Below are 26666 nucleotides of genomic sequence, written 5' to 3' on the forward strand. Positions count from 1 at the left end.
CAACAACAGGAGATAATGAAAAAGGTGGACAGGTTTAACTATACTTGTGGGGAGCTAGGGTTAGGCTTAGGGTTAATAGGATTTTGAATGGGACTGAATTGTGTGTCCCCACAAGGTCCGTTATACAAGACTCCGTTATACAAGACTGCCTGTGTGTGTGTGTGTGTGTGTGTGTGTGTGTGTGTGTCTGTGTGCGTGTGTGTGTGTGTGTCTGTGTGTATGTGTACCGGTTTGCCTGTCAATGTGCATCTGTTTGTCTATTTTTGTGATTTGAGAATTGTTTCTTAACCAAATGTTGACATGCTCAACATGATCGAATGGCTTTTTAGGGACATTGTGCAAACTCTCCGCCCCTACTGGACCGGTACATCAGCCAGCCCATAGAGAGATATCCTCGTCCACAATCTACTGTGTATTCACTAGGAACCAAACGGAAGCAAACAGGGAGGGAATAACCTGAACTTGTCCAATAAGAATCTCTTGTTTTCGATGCAAAACCTTTTCTGTTACAAAACATTTCGCTAAAGTCTACTGCAATGTGCACTAATGAATACACTCCTACTGTATCCAAAGGCAGAAACTCTCAGCATCTCCTCATTATCAACACTAGGCCTATCTCTAGCTGGACTCTCTCCCTCTACATTCATGGCAATACAAAACTTCTGTGGTCCATATAGTCATGATTTATACTGCGTAGCCTTCACTTTGAGTGTTTATATATATATTATCATTGCTTCTAGATCACGTAGATAGCACAGGTGCACATATATACATTAGGAAATATCAGATGTGTAGTGATCTAGTCGTTTGTGAACATGACAACATAGACCATGGATGTGCAACTGACGGTGACCCCCCTTTTGTAGGTCTGCAGATTTAGAAGAAATTACTGTTGAGTTAGAATAGTAGAATACACAAGGATCAATATCGATGCATCAGCAGTTTTAAGTAAGTTAGTCTAGCCAGCTAATCATGGTTGAATTACCGACCGGGGACGCCAACATTGATTTTGTTAGTCACTCTCACTCAGATATCATATTAAAAACGCCAAACCTTTCTCTCCACCCCATGGCAAAATGTGTAGAATTGCAGGAAATTAGTTATAAAATAGCAAAATCATCTCTCCGCCCTGTTTCAAAGCAGCAAACTTGCTTTAAAACTGCAAAATGTTCTCTACTTCCAAGTGCAAAATGTGTAGAATTGCTGCAAACCTGCTTTAAAACTGCTACATTTGATCAACTTCCCATGGCAATATGTGCAGGAATGAACTCTAAAACTTCAACATTTCTTGTCTGCTGTCAAGAGGGGTGCCGCTAAAATGTTTGGGCCGACACTGGCTGCATGTGTGGGTCTGGATGTGAATATTTTTAAAATGTTTAAAGTTTTATTCCACCTTTATTTAACCAGGTAGGCCAGTTGAGAACATGTCCTCATTTACAACTATGACCTGGCCAAGATAAAGCAAAGCAGTGCGACACAAACAACACAGAGCAACACATGGGATAAACAAATATACAGTCAATAACACAATAGAAAAATATATATACAGTGTGTGCAAATGTAGTAAGATTAGGGAGGTAAGGTAATAAATAGGCCATAGTGGCGAAATAATGACAATTTAGCAATTAAACATTGGAGTGATAGATGTGCAGAAGATGAATGTGCAAGAGATAGTGGGGTGCAAAGGAGCAACAAAATAAAAAACAATATGGGGATGAGGTAGTTGAGTGGGCTATTTAAAGATGGGCTGTGTACAGGGGAAATGATCAGTAAGCTGCTCTGACAGCTGATGCTTGAAGTTAGTGAGGGAAATATAAGACTCCAGCTTCAGCGATTTTTGCAATTCGTTCCAGTCATTGGCAGCAGGGAACTGGAAGGAAAGGCGGCCAAAGGAGGAAATGGCTTTGGGGGTGACCAGTGAAACATACCTGCTGGAGCACGTGCTACAGGTGGGTGCTGCTATGGTTACCAGTGAGCTGAGATAAGGCAGGGCTTCACCTAGCAAAGACTTATTGATGACCTGGAGCCAGTGGGTTTGGCGACGAATATGAAGCGAGCGCCAGTCAACGAGAACATACAGGTCGCAGTGGTGGGTAGTATATGGGGCTTTGGTGACAAAACGGTTGGCACTGTGATAGACTACATCCAATTTGCTGAGTAGAGTGTTGGAGGCTATTTTGTAAATGACATCACCAAAGTCGAGGATCGGTAGGATAGTCAGTTTTACGAGGGCATGTTTGGCAGCATGAGTGAAGGATGCTTTGTTTGCGCAATAGGAAGCAGGTTCTTGATTTAATTTTGGATTGGAGATGCTTAATGTGAGTCTGGAAGGAGAGTTTATCTAGGTATTTGTAGTTGTCCACATATTCTAAGTCAGAACCGTTCAGAGTAGTGACGCTAGACGGGCGGGCAGTTGCGGGCAGCGATCGGTTGAAGAGCATGCATTTAGTTTAACTTGCATTTAAGAGCCATTTGCAGACCCAGTACGCAGACCCACGAGCCACTGTGGCTCTTCATGATGAGATCAGATTTTTTGGTTGCCTGTGGAAGAGAGCCAATGGGATAAACACCACCGGTTGCCCTTGGTTTGGTAACCTTGGCCACCCAGGCTAGTTGACACGGTTGACTCCGCCATAAAGGGAATATGGTTGCCTTGACCCTGGGTTACCCACGGTCCAGAGGGAACATCTGAATGGGGTGACCCGCCAGTCAAGGAGCGGCACTCTCCAAAGGAGAGAAGGGGGTAAGAGGTGGGAGAGAGAGGGGTAAAAGCACGGAGGGGAGGAGGGGCAGAGTGCTTTTTTATGAGCGTGTGCCTCTCCGGTTTCTGGGCTGTCTGGCCGCATGGACATAAATTCTCTCTCTCCCTCTCTCTCTCTCTCTCTCATCACCATGTTCTTACAGTACAGTGTTGTCTGTGAACTTATTCTCTCTCAGCCTGTCTGCATTTCTGTCTCCACCTGGTTTGACACTGTACTTCATTCACTACACATAACCCCTCTCTCTCCCACTCAAGCCCTACTCTCCTCTCCATCCCTCCATCATTTCATGTTTCTCTTCGTTTGGAGAAGTCATCACTGCCTTTCGCCATTATCTCATTTTCTCCCCCCGTTTCTCTCCCTAGTTCTCTCCCTAGTTCTCTCCCTAGTTCTCTCCCTAGTTCTCTCCCTAGTTCTCTCCCTAGTTCTCTCCCTAGTTCTCTCCCTAGTTCTCTCCCTAGTTCCCTCCCTAGTTCCCTCCCTCCCTCCCTCTCCTTATAGATGGAGATTAAGTCTGGGCTGGAGCCCCATCCGTTTCCATGACTGTTTGTTATTAAGGAGATGGATGGAGGCTTGCAGTGCCAGCTCGACGCAGCCGCAATTACAGCAGGTCCAGTGATAGATGGAGAGAGAGCGAGCGAGGGAGGGAGGAGATGGAGAGAGGGAGATAGAGAGAGGGACATCTATCACGCCCTTTAATCTACCTGTCATTGCTCGGGGAAGGCTGGGGAAGGAGGCTGGGCCTTGGGTGAGGTGGGTGGAGGGGGAGTGAGGATGGAAGAGATGAGAACTGGCCAATACAGCGCCTTGACTATTGGTTAAAGATTTCATACCCTTCTTTTGCTCTGTCCTTCCCCCAAACAATTACATGAAAAGACGCCCTCCAGTACTGCAGTAATTAAATGTCCTCATTAACTAATTGATTGTCTTGAGGTTATTGAATTTCGTATTGAATTCCGGGTGTTTGTGTGCCTGTGTGTGTCTGGCTGCTTAAACAGTGTTGCGTCAGATACTGTATGTTGTTACGTTGTTGTGTGGATGTGCGCTGTTGTCTAAATGTTTTTCTTAACTTTTTTTAATGTCCAGGTCAGGAGACAAAGCGTTGAGAATGTCATTTGTTTGGAATGAAGGGAAACATTTTTGCATTGAGATAATTGAATGCACCTTGGAAGTACTGTGCATCTACATGTTTCAAATACCCAGTACACACATGTGCAAAACACACACATGCATACACAAATACACTCACATCACGCCATCACACATTGTGCAATGGTCCGTGGCCTGCACACACCAACACACACCTGTTGTTATTATCAACGAAGCGACCACCTTAAGAGAAGTGAACAATAACCCTGCATATATTATGTGTAATTTGACTCTCGTTTTCCCCCTCAATGTTGGAGAAATATTATGAAAGCTAATCCAAGCCTCTCCTCTCTCTCTCCCCTCCTCCACATTCTCATCTGTCCAGGATAGTGAGGTATGGGATGGAGGGATTAATTCTCTTCCATTGGCCATGGGGATGATAGATGGACAGATGTGGGGAGAAGAAAGAGAGGGGCAAAGGAAAGAAGGGAAGTCAAGAGGTCCATAAATCTGACGGGAACCTGGTCTGCGTCACACATTAAGATCTCCCAGAGCCATGATAACCCAGGCTAGAAATGTAAGTAATGTCAAGAGATGCCATCTGATCTTAACAATCATATCTGAATGGATCTTGGGCGATGGGTCATGATGCAAAGGAAACATTTATTTATTTTGATCGAGGCTCAGGTTTGAGGACGGAGGCCCTAGCAGAACCAGCAGGTTGATCATACTGTTTACAGTTGTGTTTAGCCCCGTTACAAGAGTGACTGTTGGCTGCATTGACAGTGGGACACCTCTCTCCTTCCTCCCAAAGTGTGCACTTGTTCACATTCCTCCACTGATTTGAAAGAAAATTACGGGTATATAGAAATATGGCCAAACCTCCCTCTAACCCATGCCTCGACCAATCCAATGTCTTTAGATTTGTGAGAAGTAGTGAGCGTGTGTACACTTCAGGAGATATGATCAGGAAACAGCCATTGTGTAGTTCTACGATGCAGCGGAGACTGGAGGTTCAGTAACAACACAGACAGTCACGAGAACAGGAACAAAACTGTACACAAAGCAGAGTCAATTAGAGAGTGCTCTCCTCATTGGCCCTCCTGTGCATTAGGGAGCCCATAGGCCAAGAAGGGAGTGTGTGTGTATACATTTGTATATATGTGTGTGTGTGTGTGGGGGGGCTGTCTATCTGTGTTTGTTTGAGAATGTTTTTCAGAACTGTCAGCATGGAAACAGAACATGGTTTGTTTACCCCTAACAACAGACAAGCTGAACATGGAATCATTGATCAGTTCTTCCTCAAGTGACAGATTCATTTTTCAAGTACAGCACTAGAGGATGCAGTGGAATGCAAACTAGGAAACGTCCCTTTACGGCTACATACACGGATGTCCTTTTATGCAGCACCAAATGTATGTGAGTTAATGTGTGTGCTGTGTCCTTTTATTTGTGTCCAAATGTGTGCATGCATGCGTGTGCATGTGTGTGGTTGTGCGCGCTCTTAAAGGTGGCTGAGCGTGCACTTGTCTATGCACTTGTGTGTATATTATTGTGTGCTTTTTCAATCATCATCTTGAATCAACAGTAAGCGCAGATGTGCTGTGACCTGACTAAGATCAGATAAAGTGCCCCCCCCCTCCCCCAGCTCCATTTGTCATGGGCCAGCTGTCGGGCTGCTGTGATTGGTTGTTGTGGGAGACAGATAGCCGATAGGCTCTGATTAATAGTAGTGGCTCTGGAACTTACTCATTGATCAAGAGAACAGGCGAGGGGGGAGAGGACAGGCGAGGGGGAGGGAGAGAACAGGCGAGGGGGAGGGAGAGGACAGGCGAGGGGGAGGGAGAGGACAGGCGAGAGGGGGGAGAGGACAGGCGAGGGGGGGGAGGGAGAGGAGAGGAGGGAGGGGACAGGCGAGGGGGAGGGAGAGGACAGGCGAGGGGGAGGGAGAGGACAGGCGAGGAGGAGGGAGAGAACAGGCGAAGGGGAGGGAGAGGACAGGCGAGGGGGAGGACAGGCGAGGGGGAGGGAGAGGACAGGCGAGGCGGAGGGAGAGGACAGGCGAGGGGGAGGGAGAGGACAGGAGAGGAGAGGAGGGAGGGAGGGAGGGAGAGGACAGGAGAGGAGGGAGAGGACAGGAAAGGGGGAGGGAGAGGACAGAGGGAGAGGGGGAGGACAGGCGAGGGGGAGGGAGAGGACAGGAGAGGAGGGAGAGGACAGGAGAGGAGGGAGAGGACATGCGAGGGGGAGAGAGAGGACAGGATGGAGGGAGGGAGTGGACAGGAGAGGAGGGAGGGAGGGAGAGGACAGGAGAGGAGGGAGGACATGAGAGGAGGGAGGGAATGAGAGAGGGAGAGAGAGAGAAAAAGCATTCCCTGTCGCTCTGTCAGTGCTTGCTGATTGCGTTTGTGTGTGTATGTCGGTGTGCATAGTAAATACATAACGTAACAGATATGGGGTTTGTTGGTCAGAGGCCTAAAAGCACAGTGTTGTCATATTTGTGTAGGCCTATATTACTATAGATGTATAAAATGTGATATAGTAATGTTAATATGTACAAGTATCTCAGAAGGTTGGTCTCTCTCTCTCTCTCTTTACATTGTCAAAGCAAATGGAATAGACAATAAACCAAAGGGAAATAAACAAGGGAAACATTACTAAAAATTACTCACTAAAGTTTTAAAATAATATATTTAAAATGTTATATTATTGGCTATGTACAGTCTCGTAACAATGTGCAAGTAGTTTAAGTATGAACAGATGAATAAACAGATAGGTTGTATTTACAATGTGCTCCTGATTGTCCTTTTCTTGCCCTTTACTGCACAGGGCAGTATTTCGCCTAACAGATATGGGAGTTTATCAATGTTTGATATGTTTTCAAATTCTTTGTGGGTCTCTGATCTGTGGGAAATACGTGATCATCTCTCTCTCTGGTCCAGTCTTGGATAACATATGTGTGCCTTTCATTCGAATAAGAATATATGCATGCCAAATAGTCCTTGTATGTACTCACTGTGTGTACTGTACTCACTGTGTGTACTGTACTCACTGTGTGTACTCACTGCAGTTCCAAACCATGAAATAGTTAAGACCTTATCATTCCACACAACTATAATTCAAACATCCACCAGAGAGACAAGCACAAGGGAAATGGTGTGTGTGTGTGTGTGAGTGAATCGAAGCCACACTGTGTGTGTTCACATTGAGAGGGTCCATGTGGGTGGGTACTGTGTAGATGGAAGTATAATACATTTGAGAGTGTGTGTGTTATTATGTGTGTGTGTCCCAGTAAACTAGAAAATAAACTGTAGTGTATAAACAAATATAGGAGTTGTGTGCATGGGTGCGTGTGTGTTTGAGCTCTCTCTGTAGGGTGGTCAGTGGTGGGAGGTCGTGACCTGGTCGAATCCGGGGGAGTGGAGATCATCAATCAGCGAGGGGCAGGCCTGAGCAGCAGGACCATCACCACCCCTCCACCCCACAGGGAAACAGATGGCCTTGGGACAACTGGCTCTTGCTCACCTCTCTCGTAACACACACACACACACAATGATGTAGACAAAAAAATGACACATACATACATACACACACTCTTTTGGATGCACACATGACAGGATCCACACACTTACAGATCAGATACCCACACACCCACAGTGCAAAATAATGAATCACACACAAAGACACACATGGTGCTAAATATCTCAACATATACAGGCACATTGTTTACGTCAATGTATTCATGAAGACCACACAAACATGCATGTAAACAAACTCAAACACAATAGTGTTTTTATTTGCTGGATATTTGCCATTGACTGGGTAGATGTGTATGGCATTAGCGCCCCCTGCTGAGAGTAAAGATTAAAACAATTAAAAAAGGGATATTTTACTCAAAACTATTTTAAGAGTATTTAGCCATTTCAATATCATTTATAATCACCACAGTTTTTGCTCTGTACTGGAAGCGCACCATCTCGACAACTCGACTGCTGACATTTTTCTGGGATTGTAGTAACTGGACTAACAAACAAAATGCTAACAACTGTTTTTGGGTTGAAATGAATTTAAAATTAATTGTAGTCAAAGACAAAATCCCGCAATCCACAGAAATCAGACACCAGATTATCAGCAAACTGATGATCATTTTCAAGCTCACAGGATTAAACAAAATTAACTCCTAGGTGGTAAGGGTAGGCAAGAACACATCTACCACGCTGATCCTCAACACGGGGCCCCCTCATTGGTGCGTGCTTAGTCCCCTCCTGTACTCCCTGTTCACCCACGACTGCGTGGCCAAGCACGACTCCAACACCATCATTAACTTTGCTAACGACACAACAGTGGTAGACCTGATCACAGACAAAGATGAGACAGCCTATAGGAGGAGGTCAGAGACCTGGCAGTGTGGTGCCAGGACAACAACCTCTCCATAAATGTGAGCAAGACAAAGGAGTTGATCGTGGACTATGGGAAAAGGAGGGCCGAACAGGCCCCATTAACATTGACGGGCTGAAGTGGAGCGGGTTGAGAGTTTCAAGTTCCTTGGTGCCCACATCATCAACGAACTATCATGGTCCAAACACACCAAGACAGTTGTCCGCCTGGTATGGCAACTGCTCAGCATCTGACAGTAAGGCGCTACAGACGGTAGTGCGCACTGGGCCAAGCTTCCAGCCATCCAGGACCTATATACTAGGCAGTGTCAGAGGAAGGCCAAAAAAATTGTCAAAGCCTCCAGTCACCCAAGTCGTAGACTGTTCTCTCTGCTACCGCACAGCAAGCGGTACCGGAGCGCCAAGTCTAGGACCAAAAGGCTCCTTAACAGTTTCTACCCCCAAGCCATAAGCCCCCCCGCCCCCTTTGTTTTTACACTGCTGCCACTCGCTGTTTATTATCACATTACAAATTTCCTCGACTAACCCATAGACCCGCACATTGACTCGGTACCGGTACCCCCTGTGTATAGCCTCATTATTGTTATGTTATTTTATTGTGTTCATTTGATTTATTATTATTAATTTTATTACTTTAGTTTGATTAGTAAATATTGTGAGAAGAAGAACTATATTTCTTGAACTGCATTGTCGGTTAAGGGCTTGTAAGTAAGCATTTCACAATAATGTCTAAACCTGTGTATTTGGCACATGTGACAAATATTTGATTTGAAAAGATCAACACAAGCTACAAAGCAATCCAGAGTACATTCAGATGATGCATTGTCTGAGATAACTTCACTGAATCTAGACACAGGAAAATGCCCGTGTGCAGAGGCTGTAAACCTTTGCACACTAGATAATGTTAAAGGCATCTTATACTGAGACTCTCTGGTTAGCTATAATAGTATGTAGCTAGAAAACTTAAATACTGTGTACAGCATTATACGTGTTTCCCAAATTACTAAAACTGCCTATCAGTGGCGATTTTAGCATGTAAATCTTGGTGGGGCTAAAAAATGAAATGAGTAATGCATGCCAGCAAAGCCACTAAACAACACTAAACAATACGTTAATTACACTTTACCACTGCTACACCTGGCTATCAGCAGAGTTCATTCAGTCTCATTTGCTGCCTTTAAAAAAAACATAGCTGATATGGCTGACTTGCTTAAACAAATGTGGTTTCTACTGACAATTGAGATGTACAAACTATGGGATCATTTTTTAAATTTTACTAGGCAAGTTAGCTAAGAACTAATTCTTATTTTCAATAATGGCCTAAGAACAGTGTGTTAACTGCCTTGTTGAGGGGAAGAACGACAGCTCGGGGATTCGATCTTGCAACCTTTCGGTTACTAGTCCAACGCTCTAACCACTAGGCTACCTGCCGCCCCATAAGGGGAAAACAAGCGGATAAATCCAAATCAAATCAAATCAAATTTTATTTGTCACATACACATGGTTAGCAGATGTTAATGCGAGTGTAGCGAAATGCTTGTGCTTCTAGTTCCGACAATGCAGTAATAATCCAACAAGTAATCTAACTAACAATTCCAACAAAAAAAACTACTGTCTTATACACAGTGTAAGGGGATAAAGAATATGTACATAAAGATATATGAATGAGTGATGGTACAGAGCAGCTTAGGCAAGATACAGAAGATGGTATCGAGTACAGTATATACATATGAGATGAGTATGTAAACAAAGTGGCATAGTTAAAGTGGCTAGTGATACATGTATTACATAAGGATGCAGTAGATGATATAGAGTACAGTATATACGTATACATATGAGATGAATAATGTAGGGTATGTAAACATTATATTAGGTAGCATTGTTTAAAGTGTCTAGTGATATATTTTACATCATTTCCCATCAATTCCCATTATTAAAGTGGCTGGAGTTGAGTCAGTGTGTTGGCAGCAGCCACTCAATGTTAGTGGTGGCTGTTTAACAGTCTGATGGCCTTGAGATAGAAGCTGTTTTTCAGTCTCTCGGTCCCAGCTTTGATGCACCTGTACTGACCTCGCCTTCTGGATGATAGTGGGGTGAACAGGCAGTGGCTCGGGTGGTTGTTGTCCTTGATGATCTTTATGGCCTTCCTGTAACATCGGGTGGTGTAGGTGTCCTGGAGGGCAGGTAGTTTGCCCCCAGTGATGCGTTGTGCAGACCTCACTACCCTCTGGAGAGCCTTACGGTTGTGGGCGGAGCAGTTGCCGTACCAGGCGGTGATACAGCCCGCCAGGATGCTCTCGATTGTGCATCTGTAGAAGTTTGTGAGTGCTTTTGGTGACAAGCCGAATTTCTTCAGCCTCCTGAGGTTGAAGAGGCGCTGCTGCGCCTTCTTCACGATGCTGTCTGTGTGAGTGGACCAATTCAGTTTGTCTGTGATGTGTATGCCGAGGAACTTGAAACTTACTACCCTCTCCACTACTGTTCCATCAATGTGGATAGGGGGGAGTTCCCTCTGCTGTTTCCTGAAGTCCACAATCATCTCCTTAGTTTTGTTGACGTTGAGTGTGAGGTTATTTTCCTGACACCACACTCCGAGGGCCCTCACCTCCTCCCTGTAGGCCGTTGTTGGTAATCAAGCCTACCACTGTTGTGTCGTCCGCAAACTTGATGATTGAGTTGGAGGCGTGCGTGGCCACGCAGTCGTGGGTGAACAGGGAGTACAGGAGAGGGCTCAGAACGCACCCTTGTGGGGCCCCAGTGTTGAGGATCAGCGGGGTGGAGATGTTGTTGCCTACCCTCACCACCTGGGGGCGGCCCGTCAGGAAGTCCAGTACCCAGTTGCACAGGGCGGGGTCGAGACCCAGGGTCTCGAGCTTGATGACGAGCTTGGAGGGTACTATGGTGTTGAATGCCGAGCTGTAGTCGATGAACAGCATTCTCACATAGGTATTCCTCTTGTCCAGATGGGTTAGGGCAGTGTGCAGTGTGGTTGAGATTGCATCGTCTGTGGACCTATTTGGGCGGTAAGCAAATTGGAGTGGGTCTAGGGTGTCAGGTAGGGTGGAGGTGATGTGGTCCTTGACTAGTCTCTCAAAGCACTTCATGATGACGGAAGTGAGTGCTACGGGGCGGTAGTCGTTTAGCTCAGTTACCTTAGCTTTCTTGGGAACAGGAACAACGGTGGCCCTCTTGAAGCATGTGGGAACAGCAGACTGATATAGGGATTGATTGAATATGTCCGTGAACACACCGGCCAGCTGGTCTGCGCATGCTCTGAGGGCGCGGCTGGGGATGCCGTCTGGGCCTGCAGCCTTGCGAGGGTTAACACGTTTAAATGTTTTACTCACCTCGGCTGCAGTGAATGGCTAAGAAGCAATCCGTAATTTCGATTAAGACATTAATGAGTGAGATAGGACGGATGTAGTCAAACTCGGGCTCCCGAGTGGCGCAGCGGTCTAAGGCACTGCATCTTAGTACAAGAGATGTCACTACAGTCCCTGGTTCAAATCCAGGCTGTATGACATCCGGCCATGACTGGGAGTCCCATAGGGCAGCGCACAATTGTCCCAGCATCGTCCAGGTTTGGCAGGGGTAGACCGTCATTGTAACTAAGAATTTGTTCTTAACTGACTTGCCTAGTTAAATAAAGGTTCAATTTAAACCATTTACATTTAAAAATATAACTATTTGATCTGCACTTTTGAAATGTACAGCGACAGAATCCAGAAAATTACAGGGTTCTCCTTTACAGTGTACACCAAGTCAGAACTATAGGATAAATAAAGGGGGCATAGAAGCAGACATGGAAGCGCTTACAATATTCTCAAAAACAGGTTATAGGCTACATGTGCACCACCAAGTCAGAACAGTGTGTAAAATTAAGAGGTGAAAATAGACCAAATGATTAGGGTGAGGCACATGGCCTACTAACAGCTTACTACACAATATACACTTAGTATTATTTTCTTAGCTACAGTAACATATCTCCCTGTCATATTACATCCTTTATGCAGCAGCATACAATACATGTTTGGACTCATCTTGTTGTGCTCACTTGAACAGGAAGGTGGCGCTGTGGTCCTTCGTGGGCAAATTTAGTCATCAAACTTTGTCATCAGTCTGCTATTCTCTGGATTTATGGTGCTTTCAAGAAACCTGGGAACTCAGAAAAAAAAGGTTCAATCACGATGACGTCAGGTCTACCCTTAGACTTGGCAGTGACGCAGTGTCCTCAGGAGTGACAGAACACTGAGCCAATCGCAGTGCGACGCTCTGTATTTTATTCTGGCTTGCCACAACACCACAGAAAGCTCTGAGCTAGGCTGAAACACCTGCATTTACTCAAGAAAACAAAATAGTGACCATGTTTGTGTGCTGCTTTATTAACTCAATAATTTATAGATATTTTTTATATTGTTAGCAAACTGATATATAACACGTATTAATGCCAAAATAAAAAAATTAATAAGTCCAAAAAATACAAATACAAATTATTATTTTTATTTTTTAGCTAAAAATGTGGGGCTCAAAACACGTGGGGCTCTGCCCCACCTGCCCTGAAACTTATATACTGGAGTGAATTCAAGCACATTATAAAAACTGAAGAAAAACACAAGAAAAACATTAGAAAAACCACCAAAAGAACCTTAGAGGACCTGACCCAATGGTCATATGATCATCATGGGAATAAACATGAAGAGATGGGCTCAGGAAACAGGACCATGTGATTCACTGCCCAAAGTTTACCACACACAAACAAGCACATGCACACACACACACATAAAATGATTTGCTGTAGGGGCCATAGTTGTGGTTATAGTAATGGTACGTGTGTAATATGAGCACGGAGCTACAGGAAGAAGAGGAGGGGTCACCGCAGTACAACCAGGTCAGATCAGTTTGATGGGCTGAGTGATGGTCATGACAGTCAGATGATCAGGTAACCTGCCGTTGGGTCCATCAGCCCACAAGCTTCCAGGCAGCTTCCTTCAGCCACTTGGCAACCTTCCTCTCAATGGCCTGACAAACAGAGACAAAAGACAGAGCAGGATGATGGGAAGTTCTCAAATAATATAGACTATGGGGCAGTTTCCTGGACACAGATTAAGATTAGTCCTCGACTAAAAATCTATTGACCATTGACCATGCTTTTTTGTTTTTGGGAAACCGGCCCAAAGTGTTCAATTGAGACACACTGTACAGTTCTGAAGCATACATTTTCTTCATGTGCCGCCAAAGCTCACAGTCAATGTCTCTCTCAGTTACATCAATTCAGTGTTGTCTAGCCTGCCGTGTGCCGTACCTTGCGTGCCTGTTTCAGGGCGGGGCGGTCTGCTACGCCATCGGGGTTCATATCGGCACAGTGGGCGGTGCCCTCGATGAGGATGGTCATGTCTTTGTCCTCCTTGTCCAAGTCCTCTTCCAGGACGCTGAGCTCGTGCCAGGGGTCAATGTCACCTGACAGAGGTCACAGGTCACAGACCAGAAGGACAGGTCATATACTGACTGTCACACAGAGGAGGCTGGTGGGAGGAGCTATAGGAGGGTGGGCTCATTGTGGCTTCCATACGCTTGATGTTTTTGATCCTGTTCCATTGATGCCATTCCAGCCATTACATTGAGCCCATCCTCCTATACCTCCTCCCACTAACCCCCTCTGATGTCACACAATCACTCACATAGACACAGTACATTGATTCACTGCCAGTGGGTTTAAATTACACTATGATGAAATGAGAGGTCAGGGTTTAAACCTCCAACCTCATTCATCTATCTATCTATCTATCTATCTATCTATCTATCTATCTATCTATCTATCTATCTATCTATCTATCTATCTATCTATCTATCTATCTATCTATCTATCTATCTATCTATCTATCTATCTATCTATCTATCTATCTATCTATCTATCTATCTATCTATCTATCTATCTATCTATCTATCTATCTATCTATCTATCTATCTATCTATCTATCTATCTATCTATCTATCTATCTATCTATCTATCTATCTATCTATCTATCTATCTATCTATCTATCTATCTATCTATCTATCTATCTATCTATCTATCTATCTATCTATCTATCTATCTATCTATCTATCTATCTATCTATCTATCTATCTATCTATCTATCTATCTATCTATCTATCTATCTATCTATCTATCTATCTATCTATCTATCTATCTATCTATCTATCTATCTATCTAGTGGTTGGGCAAGTAACCGAAAGGTTGCTTGTTCGAATCCCAGAACCAGCAAGGTGGAAAAATCTGATTCAGGGGGGTTGGGTTTAAATACTGAAGACACATTTCAGCTGAATGAATTCAGTTGTGCAGCTGACAAGGTATCCCTTATCTACTGTATTTATCTGTGAAGTCTCTGCTCACCGTTGACATAGAGCACCCTGTCGGTGTCGGGGTGGTCTCCTCCATAGTACTTGTTGGTGAAGGCGATGTGTCCAGGCAGACTGTGCTGGGGGATGTTGAACACCTCAGGACACAGGTCGGTCTGAGCCTGCAGGGTCAGCATGCGGGAGAAGGGACAGCTGGCGTCCTCACACGTCTGGTCTGTCACAACAAAACAATGAGGTAAGCCATACAAATACAATGAATTCCTATTGGATGATGGTCGGTAGTTCTATTTCTGTAATGTAAGATACAGCTGAGTGGCTATGGGCATATAGTAATACTGATCTTATAATGAGTGATACTGTACTAAAGAGTGGGAGCTTTGTACAGCTGGTGTTAATGCACTGGGCTTATGAAGGTGCTGCTTAGGGGGAAATGAACTCTGGACCTGTTTTTCTTTACCCTCCAGTGGCGTGAGCAGTCAACTCCCTGACTGAAGCATCTACCTCGGTTATACTAATACTTATACTAGACTTGAGCTTGGTAAATGTAGTGGGATTCAAAATGATTGACATCCTTGATAAAGATGAGCAATACATTATTCAAATACTGAGCTATGCTACAAAAAATATGGGGAAATTATATTATTTTACACGAATAGTATTTGGTCCCATATCAAATCATATTTTATTGGTCACATACACATGGTTAGCAGATGTTAATGCGAGTGTCGCGAAATGCTTCTACAGTAATGTGGATGCTCCCAATAACAGGGGAGGTTAGCATAACTTGGGGGTATGATCTTTGGCCCTCTGTAATGTTCTCAATCATCATTATTCACGATTCTTTCAGAATGATCCCTAATCATGGTAGCATCCACATTACTGTAGATGTGTTTAGAAACATTCTTATTATCTATTCTTATTTATAATAAAGTGACTCCAAAATGACACAATGTTATTTACCATTCATTTCTATAGGGCACAAAATAATCTGAAACAACCAGAACGAACTGAAAATACATCCAACAAGTTTGTAGAGTCACAAGCTTGATGTAGTGATATGCGACCAAATACTAAACATTTGATTAGTTTATCTATAATAATTATTAGGGGTGTGAATCATTTAGACTACTACCTTCTAGAGAAAAAAATGCATTACTTGGTAAACAAAATCTCTTTCTCTTGAGCAATTGATTTAGTATAAAATAATATAATTTCCCATATTTTTTTTGCATACTGAATTATTTATTTTATGTGGTCATTATTGTTCATCTTCATCAAAAGGCATGAATAATTTCGGACCTCACTGTTTCTCCTCTAGGACTGACGGTGTTGTGTGGTGGAGTGTTACTCACAGAAGCCGAACTCGGTGCAGGTCTGGTAGTACCACTGTCTCTCTCCATTGTAGGCAGAGTCCAGATTGGTGTCACTCAAGTCTTTGATGGTCTGTTTGTGGGACGCATCCAGACAGGGCTCCTTGCCAGTGGCACGGTCTATCTAATAAACGCACACACATAAATATGCATGCACACAAACACAGTAACAGTGTTCTGACTGTTCTGCATCAGTCAAGGCTTGGGGATGCACAACTGTAGTTCAATACAGCCCTCTGCTGGTTAATCAAAGAATTGTCACTGTGGGGCTGTGTGTGTGTGTGTGTGTGTGTGTGTGTGTGTGTGTGTGTGTGTGTGTGTGTGTGTGTGTGTGTGTGTGTGTGTGTGTGTGTGTGTGTGTGTGTGTGTGTGTGTGTGTGTGTGTGTGTGTGTGAGGTGTGTGTGTGAGGTGTGTGTGTGTGTGTGTGTGTGTGTGTGTGTGGTGTGTGTGTGTGTGGCTGTGTGTGTGTGTGTGTGTGTGTGTGTGTGCTGTGTGTGTGTGTGTGTGTGTGTTGTGTGTGTGTGTGTGTGTGAGGCTGTGTGTGTGTGTGTGTGTGTGTGTGTGTGTGTGTGTGTGTGTGTGTGAGGCTGTGTGTGTGTGTGTGTGTGTGTGTGTGTGTGTGTGTGTGTGTGTGTGTGTGTGTGTGTGTGTGTGTGTGTGTGAGGCTGTGTGTGTGTGTGTGTATGTGTGTGGCTGTGTGTATGTGTGTGTGTGTGTGTGTGTGTGTGGGGCTGTGCTTGTGTGGGGGGTGGGGGCTGTGTGTGGGGTGTGGGGCTGTGTGTGTGTGTGTGTGGGGGGGATGTGTGGGGGGGTCAGGTGTACAACTGATTGTGTGTGTGTATATGTGTGTGTGTGCATACATTTGTGTGTGCATGTGTTTGAATATGTACAATACACCTAATACCTGCACCAGTTTGATCAGCCGGTCGTAGGCCTCAGTCTCCGAATTGAAGGTCTCTGTCTCATTGGTCATGATGTCACAGAGCTCCTCAATAGTCAGGATGCCCCCCTCCTCGTTGTACGCCACAGTTCCCATGACGATGTCAGCCAGGCTCTGCATCAGCTCAATCTGGTCCTCCAGATCCTCAGGAGTCTCACAGCACCCAAAGTCCTTCCCAACCTCAGTGGCGTTCCCCGCAAACAGGGCGGCCTCCACGGCAGCAAAGGCCTCCCAGATGTCCCCCACACACTGAAGGAGAGAGCGAGAAAGAGGGGGGTGGAGAGACAGCAGAGAGAGAGAGACAGTAACAAGGAGACAGAGAGTCAAATCACACAGCAGAAGACTCATACAGTCAGACACTCCAACACATGATTTCAAGCGCCCACATCTACTGTAAATGTTCTCAAACCTTATCTGAACCTCCAACGTCCTCGTCTGCAAGACTTAGACCCACCACCTAGAAGAGAGCAACACCACAGTTTGTTTCCACCGTTTGTCTGTACAGCTGAACATCACATCTACCATGCTATTAACAGTTACTAGTATGTCTACGACTACTACTATTACTATTATTACTACTGGTACCAATACTACTACTACAAGTAGTACTAATGATGAGATCTTTACTTTGTTGAAGGCGGAATAGTCCAGTTTGGCTTTGACAGGAGCGGAGGAGGCCACAGCACCGTAGACCAGGTGGGGGAACTGGAAGAGCAGGAACAGAGAACATGATTTACTATTATTACCATGTAACACTGCTGTCCAGTCCTAAGTATAAATAAAGACCTTTCCCCTGAGCCAGGCAGACAAGGCCCCAGCATAGGAACCTCCGAAGCTGATCCAGGTATTTTTGTCGGAGAGGTCAAAGCGATCGCTGATGTATTGATGGAATTCTGCGATGTCGGCGAGACTGGAAACCAAGAGATGGCAGAGAAAATTAAATTTAATCTCTGCCCAATTCAAGCACACTCAAAAGCGCTCAGCATTTACATTTGGTTGAGTTGTCAACTAATGTGAATTCAACATGAAATCCCACAAAAATTCACCATGCCATTGGATTTAGGTTCAAAGGTGGGTGAAAAAAAATGCTAAATTCCCTCACATTGATGACTTTCTGCAAATCCAATCAGTTTTCCACATTGATTCAACGTCATCACATTGACTCCCTCCTCCCGCCAGTACTCACGCCTGCTGGCTGGACAGGTCTCCCAGGTTCTCAGTCTCCAGGCCGTCTTTGTTGATGCTCTCGCCGTAGAAACGATGCTCCAGGGCCACAAGCAGGGCCCTGTGCTCCTCAGCCATGTCCACATGGTGGCCTACAGATACACACAAAGCAGGAGCAGGGGAGAAAAAGGGGGAGGTTAAGAGTTGGTAGAGGTATCAACAAGACAAAAACCAAAGAACAGGCATTGACTTGTAACTAAATACAAGTATCATATTCATAACACCTATGTAAGCCTAACTTATCGTGTCAATGCATTTCCACTTTCTTTTCATATTACTTAAGAGCGTGATGGGGGAGATTTGTGTTTACCTGCCAGCACATCGAATTCAGAGATGGGGCCCTCCCCTCCGATGAACAGGAACACTGGGCCATGAGGACGCTCCCAATAGGCTTCATTCACTAAAAACCTCTGAGAGAGAGAGAGAGAGAGGGTGAGAGAAAGGGAAAGGAAGCGAGAGAATAAGAGAACAACAAAACAAACTGCAAATGCATTCAACAAGTTTCTAGTCACAGGCTGTAGTCATTGCATGCTAGGAATGACACCAAATACTACACCTTTGAATATTTAAATACACATATAAGTGAATGTGTCCTAATACTTTTGGTTCCCTAAAATGGGGGGGCTATGTACAAAAAGTGCTGTCACCCTATGGATGAAAATACCCTCAAGTGAAAGCTGACAGTCTGCACGTTGACCTCATAGTCTTTGTACTATTTAAAATCAAAAGTTCTGGAGAACAGAGCCAAAACAACAACAAATATGTAACTGTACAAATACTTTTGGACCTCACTGTCGGTGCATGTTTCGATGGTGCATCACCTGAGGAAAGGTTTCATCGTTTTGACTGTCGAAGTGGTCCAGGGGTTGGTGAATTTTCCCGTCTCTCACTTCGCATATGGGTTTATGCCCGTTGACTGCGCTCATCAGCACATTCATCTTCGCTTTTTCATACTGAATTTTACGCACGCGCTCCTTAATCTTCCTCAGAACTCGTCCTATGAAATATAAAATGTGATATGACATATCAAAAGACCAGTGGTGGAAAAAGTACACAATTGTTATACTTGAGTCAAGTTTAGATACCTTAATAGAAAGTTACTCAAGTAAAAGTCACCCAGTAAAATACTACTTGAGTAAAAGTTTAAAAGCATTTGGTATCAAAAGTCAATTTAATTGTTAAAATACACTTAAGTATCAAAAGTATTTTTAATTGCTAAAATATACTTAAATATCAAAAGTAAAAGTATAAATCATTTCAAATTTCTTACATCGGACGGCGCCATGTTCTTGTTTTTAAAATGTACGGATAGCCAGGGGCAGACTCCAACACTGAGACGTTATTTACAAAAGATGCATTTGTGTTTAGTGAGTCCGTCAGGCCATAGACAGTACTGATGACCACGTGTTCTCTTGATAAGCGCGTGAATTTCACACTTTTCCTGTCCTGCTAAGCATTCAAAATGTAATGAGTTCTTTGGGTTGTAAGGGCAAATGTATGGAGTAAAAAGTACAGTATTTTCTTTAGGAATGTAGTGAAGTAAAAGGAAAGTTGTCAAAAATATAAATAGTCAAGTATAGACACCCCCCGAAACTACTTAAGTAGTACTTTAAAGTATTTTTACTTAAGTACTTTACACCACTGCAAAAGACGAGAGGGACAGAGGACGGGCAAAGATAGAGATAATACGATTAGATCAATTGTTTGTAGTTGCGCGTAAAGACGCATATAGAGCTAAATTACGCGCGTAGTTGTTGGTCAAACCACGAGAGCCTCCTAAAACTTGAAAATCAGAATGTGCACATATTCCACTCCATAACAATTACTACAATTATCTTTCACATTTCGTTCTACAATTTTATGGATTCACCTCAATATTTAAAACTATAGGCCTATACATAAAAAATTATATTTGACCAAAGTGTATATTATATTAGCCCATAGAGATACAAGGATGCACTTTCATGCTAGGTTTAGGACCTAATATTGAAGCTTTAAGAGACCACAGCTGATGTATAAACAATCTTAAAATGATCAACTTTTGTTTCAATACAAGCATCATGAAACCTCTAACAGAATACTTTAACTTGGTGAAAAACATTTTTTTTTTAAACCCAACTTGCTTACCACTTGTTCCATGTGGTTTCTTCATGAAATGACATCTTCCTAAATATTTGTTTAAATTATTAATTTTGTGTATGGTTTCCTAGAAACAAGGGTTCATCAACCTACCCCACTTTGCCATCTCATGAATCTGATCATTTAAGTTATTTTTTTTTTTAAATGCTCAGGTCATTATGGATCGTTAACGTACCAGAATAGACGGAGTTGATAAGGAGAAGAAGGATGATACAACGGCTGGGAGACAAAAGCATCTTCAGGCCTCCAACGACGACCTCTGACCTACTGATATAGGTCTACACTATGGTCAGACCACCTTGCCGTCTCAATGCAAGGAGAATTTCTGCTTTTAAGGCGTGACCAAATTTTTTAATCCACCCACCCCATGGCTCCCCGGATGCCCACTGTGCGTATTTATAGTCAACAAGTTGGCAATTGAGCATAATGAAGACTCGGCAAGTGAGTCTGGGCAATAGGCATATCTCCTCCAATGGTGGCAGTGGTCCAAACTGGAACGCGACGCTATGAGCATTTGCTTGGTGAAAGATGCTTAAGTTTCATATTTAGGTTTTGAATTGTATGCTCAAAGCATCAAACTCAGCACAAACACTTAACATGTAGAAACAGGGCACTTTGGCTCAGTTCATTTCTATTTTTATGATGCAATCATTTATGTACATTTGCAAGAGTGTGAGGGTGGTTGGTAGAGTATCCAACCTGAATCCTGCATGCAGAGCCAGCAAGAGAGGACAATAACACATCTTTACAGACAGCTCTGCTTTGGGGGATTCATACAGACAAAAAGGCACCAACACACAAACATATGCAGTCAGGAGGCAAAAGAGATCATTTTTACATTTGTTTATAAATTGATAGTTGATAATTTTGGCAATGGCCCTTTATCAAACGCCTCAAACTACATCTAACTTCCATTATACTGGACGCAGAGACATAACAATTGTATACACTAGTTCATTTGACTATGGTTAAGTAGATAAAGGAATTCCTTTCATTTAACTTTCTACACCACCCCTCCATCCATTCCCCTTCTCCCCCTGACTTTTCCAAGAAAAGTTGAACTCCGGCCTCTTTCTGCAGCTCAGCTTCAGAGCCTGGAGAAAGTTATTGTTTTAGGACTCTTCTTCTCCATGGAGGCCACAGCTGACTTCATGACATCCTCCATCTGCAGCATGCTCATGTTCCACGTTGCCTGAAGACCGAAGGAAAGAGAGACTGAACTCTTGTTTCAGTGAATAATTCATTCAATTATTATTTATTTTTTTACATGTCAGATTTTGGTCTTCCAATGATATCTACTTTATAAAATGTGCCCCCTGGTAGGATACAGAGTTACCCACCCACCTTATCAGAAAACTACACTTGTTTAAGAGACCCATGGTTATCTGGGTTTGTGTTTTTGTTAGCCTGTGTTGTTTCCATGCTGATGTGTGTGGTGTTGTGAGCATCCTTGTAGTATTTAGCCTCACCATGTAGTTCAGGCCCTCTGCCACACTGTGGTCGGAAATACGCGGCTACACAGGGAAAGAGTGTATGAATACACAAAACCAACACGCATACGCAACAAATCCGCACGCATTGTATCCATACCTGACTAATCCACTTTCCTTGGCCTCATCAGCATACATCTTCCTCGCTGTCAGAGCCAACTCATTCACCAGGCTGGAGAGGCAGTAAGATTATACAATACTTGGCAGCACTCAGTGTTCCTGGGTGTATGTATGCAAGCTAAGGGACTACCACGCAGCATTGTGTTGTAATGAAAGCATATCAAATGCTTGCTCTTACCTGCGGCTCCCAATGACTTTAGGTAGGCGCTGCAGAGTGCCAACATCAGCTGCTAGGCCAATATCCACTTCCTGTAAGAGAGGCAGACCTTTCACATCACTCAGAGATACATTGCAGAATGCACATGTACATTTTTCTCATCATTCTGCCTATCCTTTACTATGAGAGTCCCCCTGGGGGCTGCTACAGAAAACACATGAAAGCAGCTACCAGTGTGGGCCATTGTAGACGGTGCGATTTTAGCCCTTTTATGCAGCGATTTTGCAGTCCCAGACAAACTGTCCACGTCGTGGGCAAATTCTTAGGTCGTAAACGATTGTTGGACGTCTCGGCTCGTTCGGTGTGACAGGGTCTAGGTCTGCCGATTAAGTACCACTACGTGCGGTCCAGCGGAGGCTGCTGAGGGGAGGACTGCTCAAAATAATGGCTGAAATGGAGTGAATAGAATCAAACACACAAAAACATGTTTGATACTATTCCGTTCACCTCATTCCGGCCATTATGAGCCGTCCTCCCCTCAGCAGCATCCACTGGTGCGGTCCGACAAAGTTCTGGCAGTGTCAGATTTGTTTTGCCTTTATCATGTAGTGTGGCTGATGTTACGAGCCGATCGTGGTGATTGACCAATAGGAACACTGAGTGTGCACCCAATAATACGAGTGAATAGCCAGATTAATATAATAGTTTGATGTAAACATTTACATGCTGTGCAAGAAGAGCAATTTCCCTAATAATCTGGTTTACATGACATTTGAAATCAGGTTACCTGATGGGATTTTGATAAATGCTCAAAATCGCCAATCAAAATAAGCATTCTACCACAGTGACATTGTTATTTTGGGGAAGTGTATTTGATTCAGAGTTCGGACATATAAAGTTTCTATGTGAAAACTATTTCCAAGACACCTACTTTAAGTTTTCTGCACATAAGCATAGTTAGGCTTGCGCTGCAGGCACATGTGCAGATTAAATACACAGCTGCAGTTGATGTCGGCTGACATAGCCTCGCAAGCCAATCGCAGAATGAAGACAGAACTGAAGCAAATTGTTCAATCTGGCCAGGTTGATATAAAGACTTTGATTTGGTTACATCGCAGTGTGACGTGATAATCTTAAAAGGCTGCATCCGATGTACAGTCTGTACAGGCCTTTAGATGTCCCCTGGTCCTCATGGAGTTGATCATTGGGGATATTTAAGACCACTTACCTTCACCTGAAACCAGGCATCCTGAGTGCAGAGACGGATATCACAGGCTGTGATCAGATCCACCCCTAACGGAACACACGTTATAGCATGACAAGCCGTTACAGTTTTATTGCAGAACACCTTCACGGGAGAAGAGAATCACATTTGGAAAGAATGAATAATATATGAAAGCTTTTGCAAGACTTCACAGTCACAAGCAAATCAGCAATACACCCCCAAAGCTCACCTCCAACACAAGCTCCCTGCACTGCCACAACCACAGGCTTCAGACACTACAAGAAAGGGGATGGTGGAAAGAGAGAGAATGCATTTGCCTACTTGTCCACTATCAATCCCTAACATATTGTACATGAGTAAGTATTTCACAAGTTCATATAGACCTTCTCAATGACGGTGAAGGTTTCCTGGTACATGGCGATGATGCGTCGCATGTTCCAGGAAGTCCTGGCCATGCCGTCCCCCTCAGGCTTTAAGACTTCACTGGCCATGTCCATGAAGTCAACGCCTACACGCAGTCATAATCCGAAATATATACACTGCTCAAAAAAATAAAGGGAACACTTAAACAACACAATGTAACACGAAGTCAATCACACTTCTGTGAAATCAAACTATCCACTTAGGAAGCAACACTGATTGACAATAAATCTCACATGCTAGACAACAGGTGGAAATTATAGGCAATTAGCAAGACAGCCCCAATAAAGGAGTGGTTCTGCAGGTGGTGACCAAAGACCACTTCTCAGTTCCTATGCTTCCTGGTTGATGTTTTGGTCACTTGCTGGCGGTGCTTTCACTTTAGTGGTAGCATGAGACGGAGTCTACAACTCATACAAGTGGCCCAGGTAGTGCAGCTCATCCAGGATGGCACATCAATGTGAGCTGTGGCAAAAAGGTTTGCTGTGTCTGTCAGCGTAGTGTCCAGAGCATGGAGGCGCTACCAGGAGACAGGCCAGTACATCAGAAGATGTGGAGGAGGCCGTAGGAGGGCAACAACCCAGCAGCAGGAACGCTACCTCCACCTTTGTGCAAGGAGGAGCAAGAGGAGCACTGCCAGAGCCCTGCAAAATGACCTCCAGCAGGCCACAAATGTGCATGTGTCTGCTCAAACGGTCAGAAACAGACTCCATGAGGGTGGTATGAGGGCCCGACGTCCACAGGTGGGGGTTGTGCTTACAGCCCAACACCATGCAGGACGTTTGGCATTTGCCAGAGAACACCAAGATTGGCAAATTCGCCACTGGTGCCCTGTGCTCTTCACAGATGAAAGCAGGTTCACACTGAGCACATGTGACAGACGTGACAGAGTCTGGAGACGCCGTGGAGAACGTTCTGCTGCCTGCAACATCCTCCAGCATGACCGGTTTGGCGGTGGGTCAGTCATGGTGTGGGGTGGCATTTCTTTGGGGGGCCGCACAGCCCTCCATGTGCTCACCAGAGGTAGCCTGACTGCCATTAGGTACCGAGATGAGATCCTCAGACCCCTTGTGAGACCATATGCTGGTGCGGTTGGCCCTGGGTTCCTCCTAATGCAAGACAATGCTATACCTCACGTGGCTGGAGTATGTAAGCAGTTCCTGCAAGAGGAAGGCATTGATGCTATGGACTGGCCGCCCTTTCCCCAGACCTGAATCCAATTGAGCACATCTGGGACATCATGTCTCGCTCCATCCACCAATGCCACGTTGCACCACAGACTGTCCAGGAGTCGGCGGATGCTTTAGTCCGGGTCTGGGAGGAGATCCCTCAGGAGACCATCTGCCACCTCATCAGGAGCATGCCCAGGCATTGTAGGGAGGTCATACAGGCAGGTGGAGGCCACACACACTACTTAGCCTCATTTTGACTTGTTTTAAGGACATTACATCAAAGTTGGATCAGCCTGTAGTGTGGTTTTCCACTTTAATTTTGAGTGTGACTCCAAATCCAGACCCCCATGGGTTGATAAATTTGATTTCCATCGATCATTTGTGTGATTTTGTCAGCACATTCAACTATGTAAAGAAAGTATTTGATAAGAATATTTCATTCTTTCAGATCTAGGATGTGTTATTTTAGTGTTCCCTTTATTTTGAGCAGTGTATATTTTTTTCCTGTTATGTTTGGTATATTGCTGGTACATCCTATTGATAAGCATCACCCAGTTCAACATGAGACAATTGTAAGCCTTTGGGAAACATCTTACCAGCTGTGAAAACTTCTCCAGCATCTGAGACAACCACCACCCGGCAATCCAGGTCCACAGCTATCTGTGTAAAGCACTCCACCATTTCTCTGAGAGAAAATACATTTAAGAAATATAGGATTCACATAAATTCATGAACAGTGCTGTAATGCTGGATTACACAAAAGTACAACTAGAAACAGGAACGCTTCAGCTGTGTTCAAGTAGTGGTGTTAGGGCCAGGTGTTACCCCCAGAAGGCTTTATACGTGGCATTGCGTTTCTCTGGTCGGTGCAGCTCTACGTGAGTGACAACTGTGGCAGGTGGACTAACAGACAGGGTGGTAAAAGGAGGAGTGGGGCCCCCAGGAGAAGAAAAGGCCCTTACAGCACTGAGACCAGGTAGCCACAGACTCCTGTCTAATGATCAGCACCCAAATGAGAGGTAGGGAACAGGGTTGATTGTATTTAATTTGTATTCTAAGAAAAATTAATTGAATTAGAGCAACATAGTTCAAGTTATTTGCACTGTTTTTGACCTAAGACCTGCTTAACCACCTTGCTATCCACCCCTATACAGAATAGTGTTGCATGGTATTCAACTTTCACCTACTTAGCCAAGACGCTAACAAAACAGTTTAGTATTAGCTAGCAATTTAGCCAAGTGTTGACATCTAAGTAATAATCTATAGCCAAATTAGTTAACTACAGTAGCTAGCTAGAGAATCTGGTCCCGGTCTCCAATAATTATGTTGCCAATGACTTTTCCTGATGTCAGGTGGCTAGCCTTGCTAATTGAATGGATGCGACCTGTGCACAAAACATACATTTAGCTAAAGTTAGCGACGTTTTAGATCGGACAACCCCATGCATCTTACACTCAATCCTGTACACTTTTCATGAGCGCTGATCGGGTAAATAATGGTATTGCCATTTGACTAAATCAAGAGAGTAAGGAAACAAACGAAAGGCGCAGTCGGTCTAACGTGACTTGTCAGTTGTAGTACCGCAGCTAACTGACCGTCAAGTATTGTTGTTCACAGCTAGCCTAATGCAAAAAAATATACAGAAAAGCAGACAAAGGTGTTCACTATTAGTGTGAACAAAGAACCCATGCTGTAAAAACGACACTCAATATCTGTTCCATTATTTTAAGCGCCGTAACATTTGAGTTACGGGATGGAGGAAGGCTTAAAAAAAAAGCATTCAATGGGGCAGGATAGATTAGCGT

The 26666-nt window shown here is 44.1% G+C and overlaps 2 protein-coding genes across 4 annotated transcripts; both read right to left on the reverse strand.

Annotated features, from left to right (window-relative positions):
* Window positions 1-12740: 12740 nt before the first annotated feature.
* On the reverse strand, window positions 12741-20608 carry LOC112266870 (thymus-specific serine protease-like). 2 transcript variants are annotated; one of them, XM_024444756.2, is made up of 12 exons: window positions 20453-20608; window positions 18960-19135; window positions 18449-18548; window positions 18101-18230; window positions 17701-17824; window positions 17542-17619; window positions 17324-17371; window positions 16879-17163; window positions 15956-16097; window positions 14638-14817; window positions 13548-13702; window positions 12741-13264 (listed from the first exon to the last, which is right to left on the reverse strand). In XM_024444756.2, exons 1-12 carry the CDS (start codon window positions 20511-20513, stop codon window positions 13205-13207), a joined length of 1539 nt encoding a protein of 512 aa, XP_024300524.1. In that variant the 5' UTR covers window positions 20514-20608; the 3' UTR covers window positions 12741-13204. The 2 variants fall into 2 exon arrangements, with proteins under 2 accessions (XP_024300524.1, XP_042153170.1); XM_042297236.1 differs by lacking the exon at window positions 20453-20608 and adding an exon at window positions 19409-19446 and having other exon boundaries at window positions 12742-13264.
* A 33-nt stretch (window positions 20609-20641) lies between these two features.
* Window positions 20642-26646, reverse strand: LOC112266872 (delta(3,5)-Delta(2,4)-dienoyl-CoA isomerase, mitochondrial-like). Of its 2 annotated transcripts, XM_024444763.2 has the most exons (8): window positions 25458-26646; window positions 23653-23808; window positions 23499-23544; window positions 23273-23337; window positions 22066-22136; window positions 21868-21939; window positions 21747-21791; window positions 20649-21469 (listed from the first exon to the last, which is right to left on the reverse strand). In XM_024444763.2, the coding sequence occupies exons 2-7, from the start codon at window positions 23764-23766 to the stop codon at window positions 21755-21757; spliced, it is 405 nt and encodes a 134-aa protein (XP_024300531.1). In that variant the 5' UTR covers window positions 23767-23808; window positions 25458-26646; the 3' UTR covers window positions 20649-21469; window positions 21747-21754. The 2 variants fall into 2 exon arrangements, with proteins under 2 accessions (XP_042153172.1, XP_024300531.1); XM_042297238.1 differs by lacking the exon at window positions 21868-21939 and having other exon boundaries at window positions 20642-21469.
* Window positions 26647-26666: the final 20 nt, after the last annotated feature.

This window comes from Oncorhynchus tshawytscha, linkage group LG14, assembly GCF_018296145.1.
Source record: "Oncorhynchus tshawytscha isolate Ot180627B linkage group LG14, Otsh_v2.0, whole genome shotgun sequence".
Classification (NCBI taxonomy): Eukaryota; Metazoa; Chordata; class Actinopteri; order Salmoniformes; family Salmonidae; genus Oncorhynchus; species Oncorhynchus tshawytscha.

What these genes read in the sequence shown, in the direction of transcription:
- LOC112266870 (XM_024444756.2), bottom strand. Translation starts at nt 20,513, where the DNA reads ATGCTTTTGTCTCCCAGCCGTTGTATCATCCTTCTTCTCCTTATCAAC. An exon ending in ACTATTCCGCCTTCAACAAA is followed by an intron (nt 17,372 to 17,541) that starts GTAAAGATCTCA and finishes GCTCTCTTCTAG; the next exon opens with GTGGTGGGTCTAAGTCTTGC. An exon ending in GGCTGATCAAACTGGTGCAG is followed by an intron (nt 16,098 to 16,878) that starts GTATTAGGTGTA and finishes TGCGTTTATTAG; the next exon opens with ATAGACCGTGCCACTGGCAA.
- LOC112266872 (XM_024444763.2), bottom strand. Translation starts at nt 23,766, where the DNA reads ATGGACATGGCCAGTGAAGTCTTAAAGCCTGAGGGGGACGGCATGGCC. An exon ending in CCTTCACCGTCATTGAGAAG is followed by an intron (nt 23,545 to 23,652) that starts GTCTATATGAAC and finishes CCTTTCTTGTAG; the next exon opens with TGTCTGAAGCCTGTGGTTGT. An exon ending in ATGCCTGGTTTCAGGTGAAG is followed by an intron (nt 22,137 to 23,272) that starts GTAAGTGGTCTT and finishes CCTCTCTTACAG; the next exon opens with GAAGTGGATATTGGCCTAGC.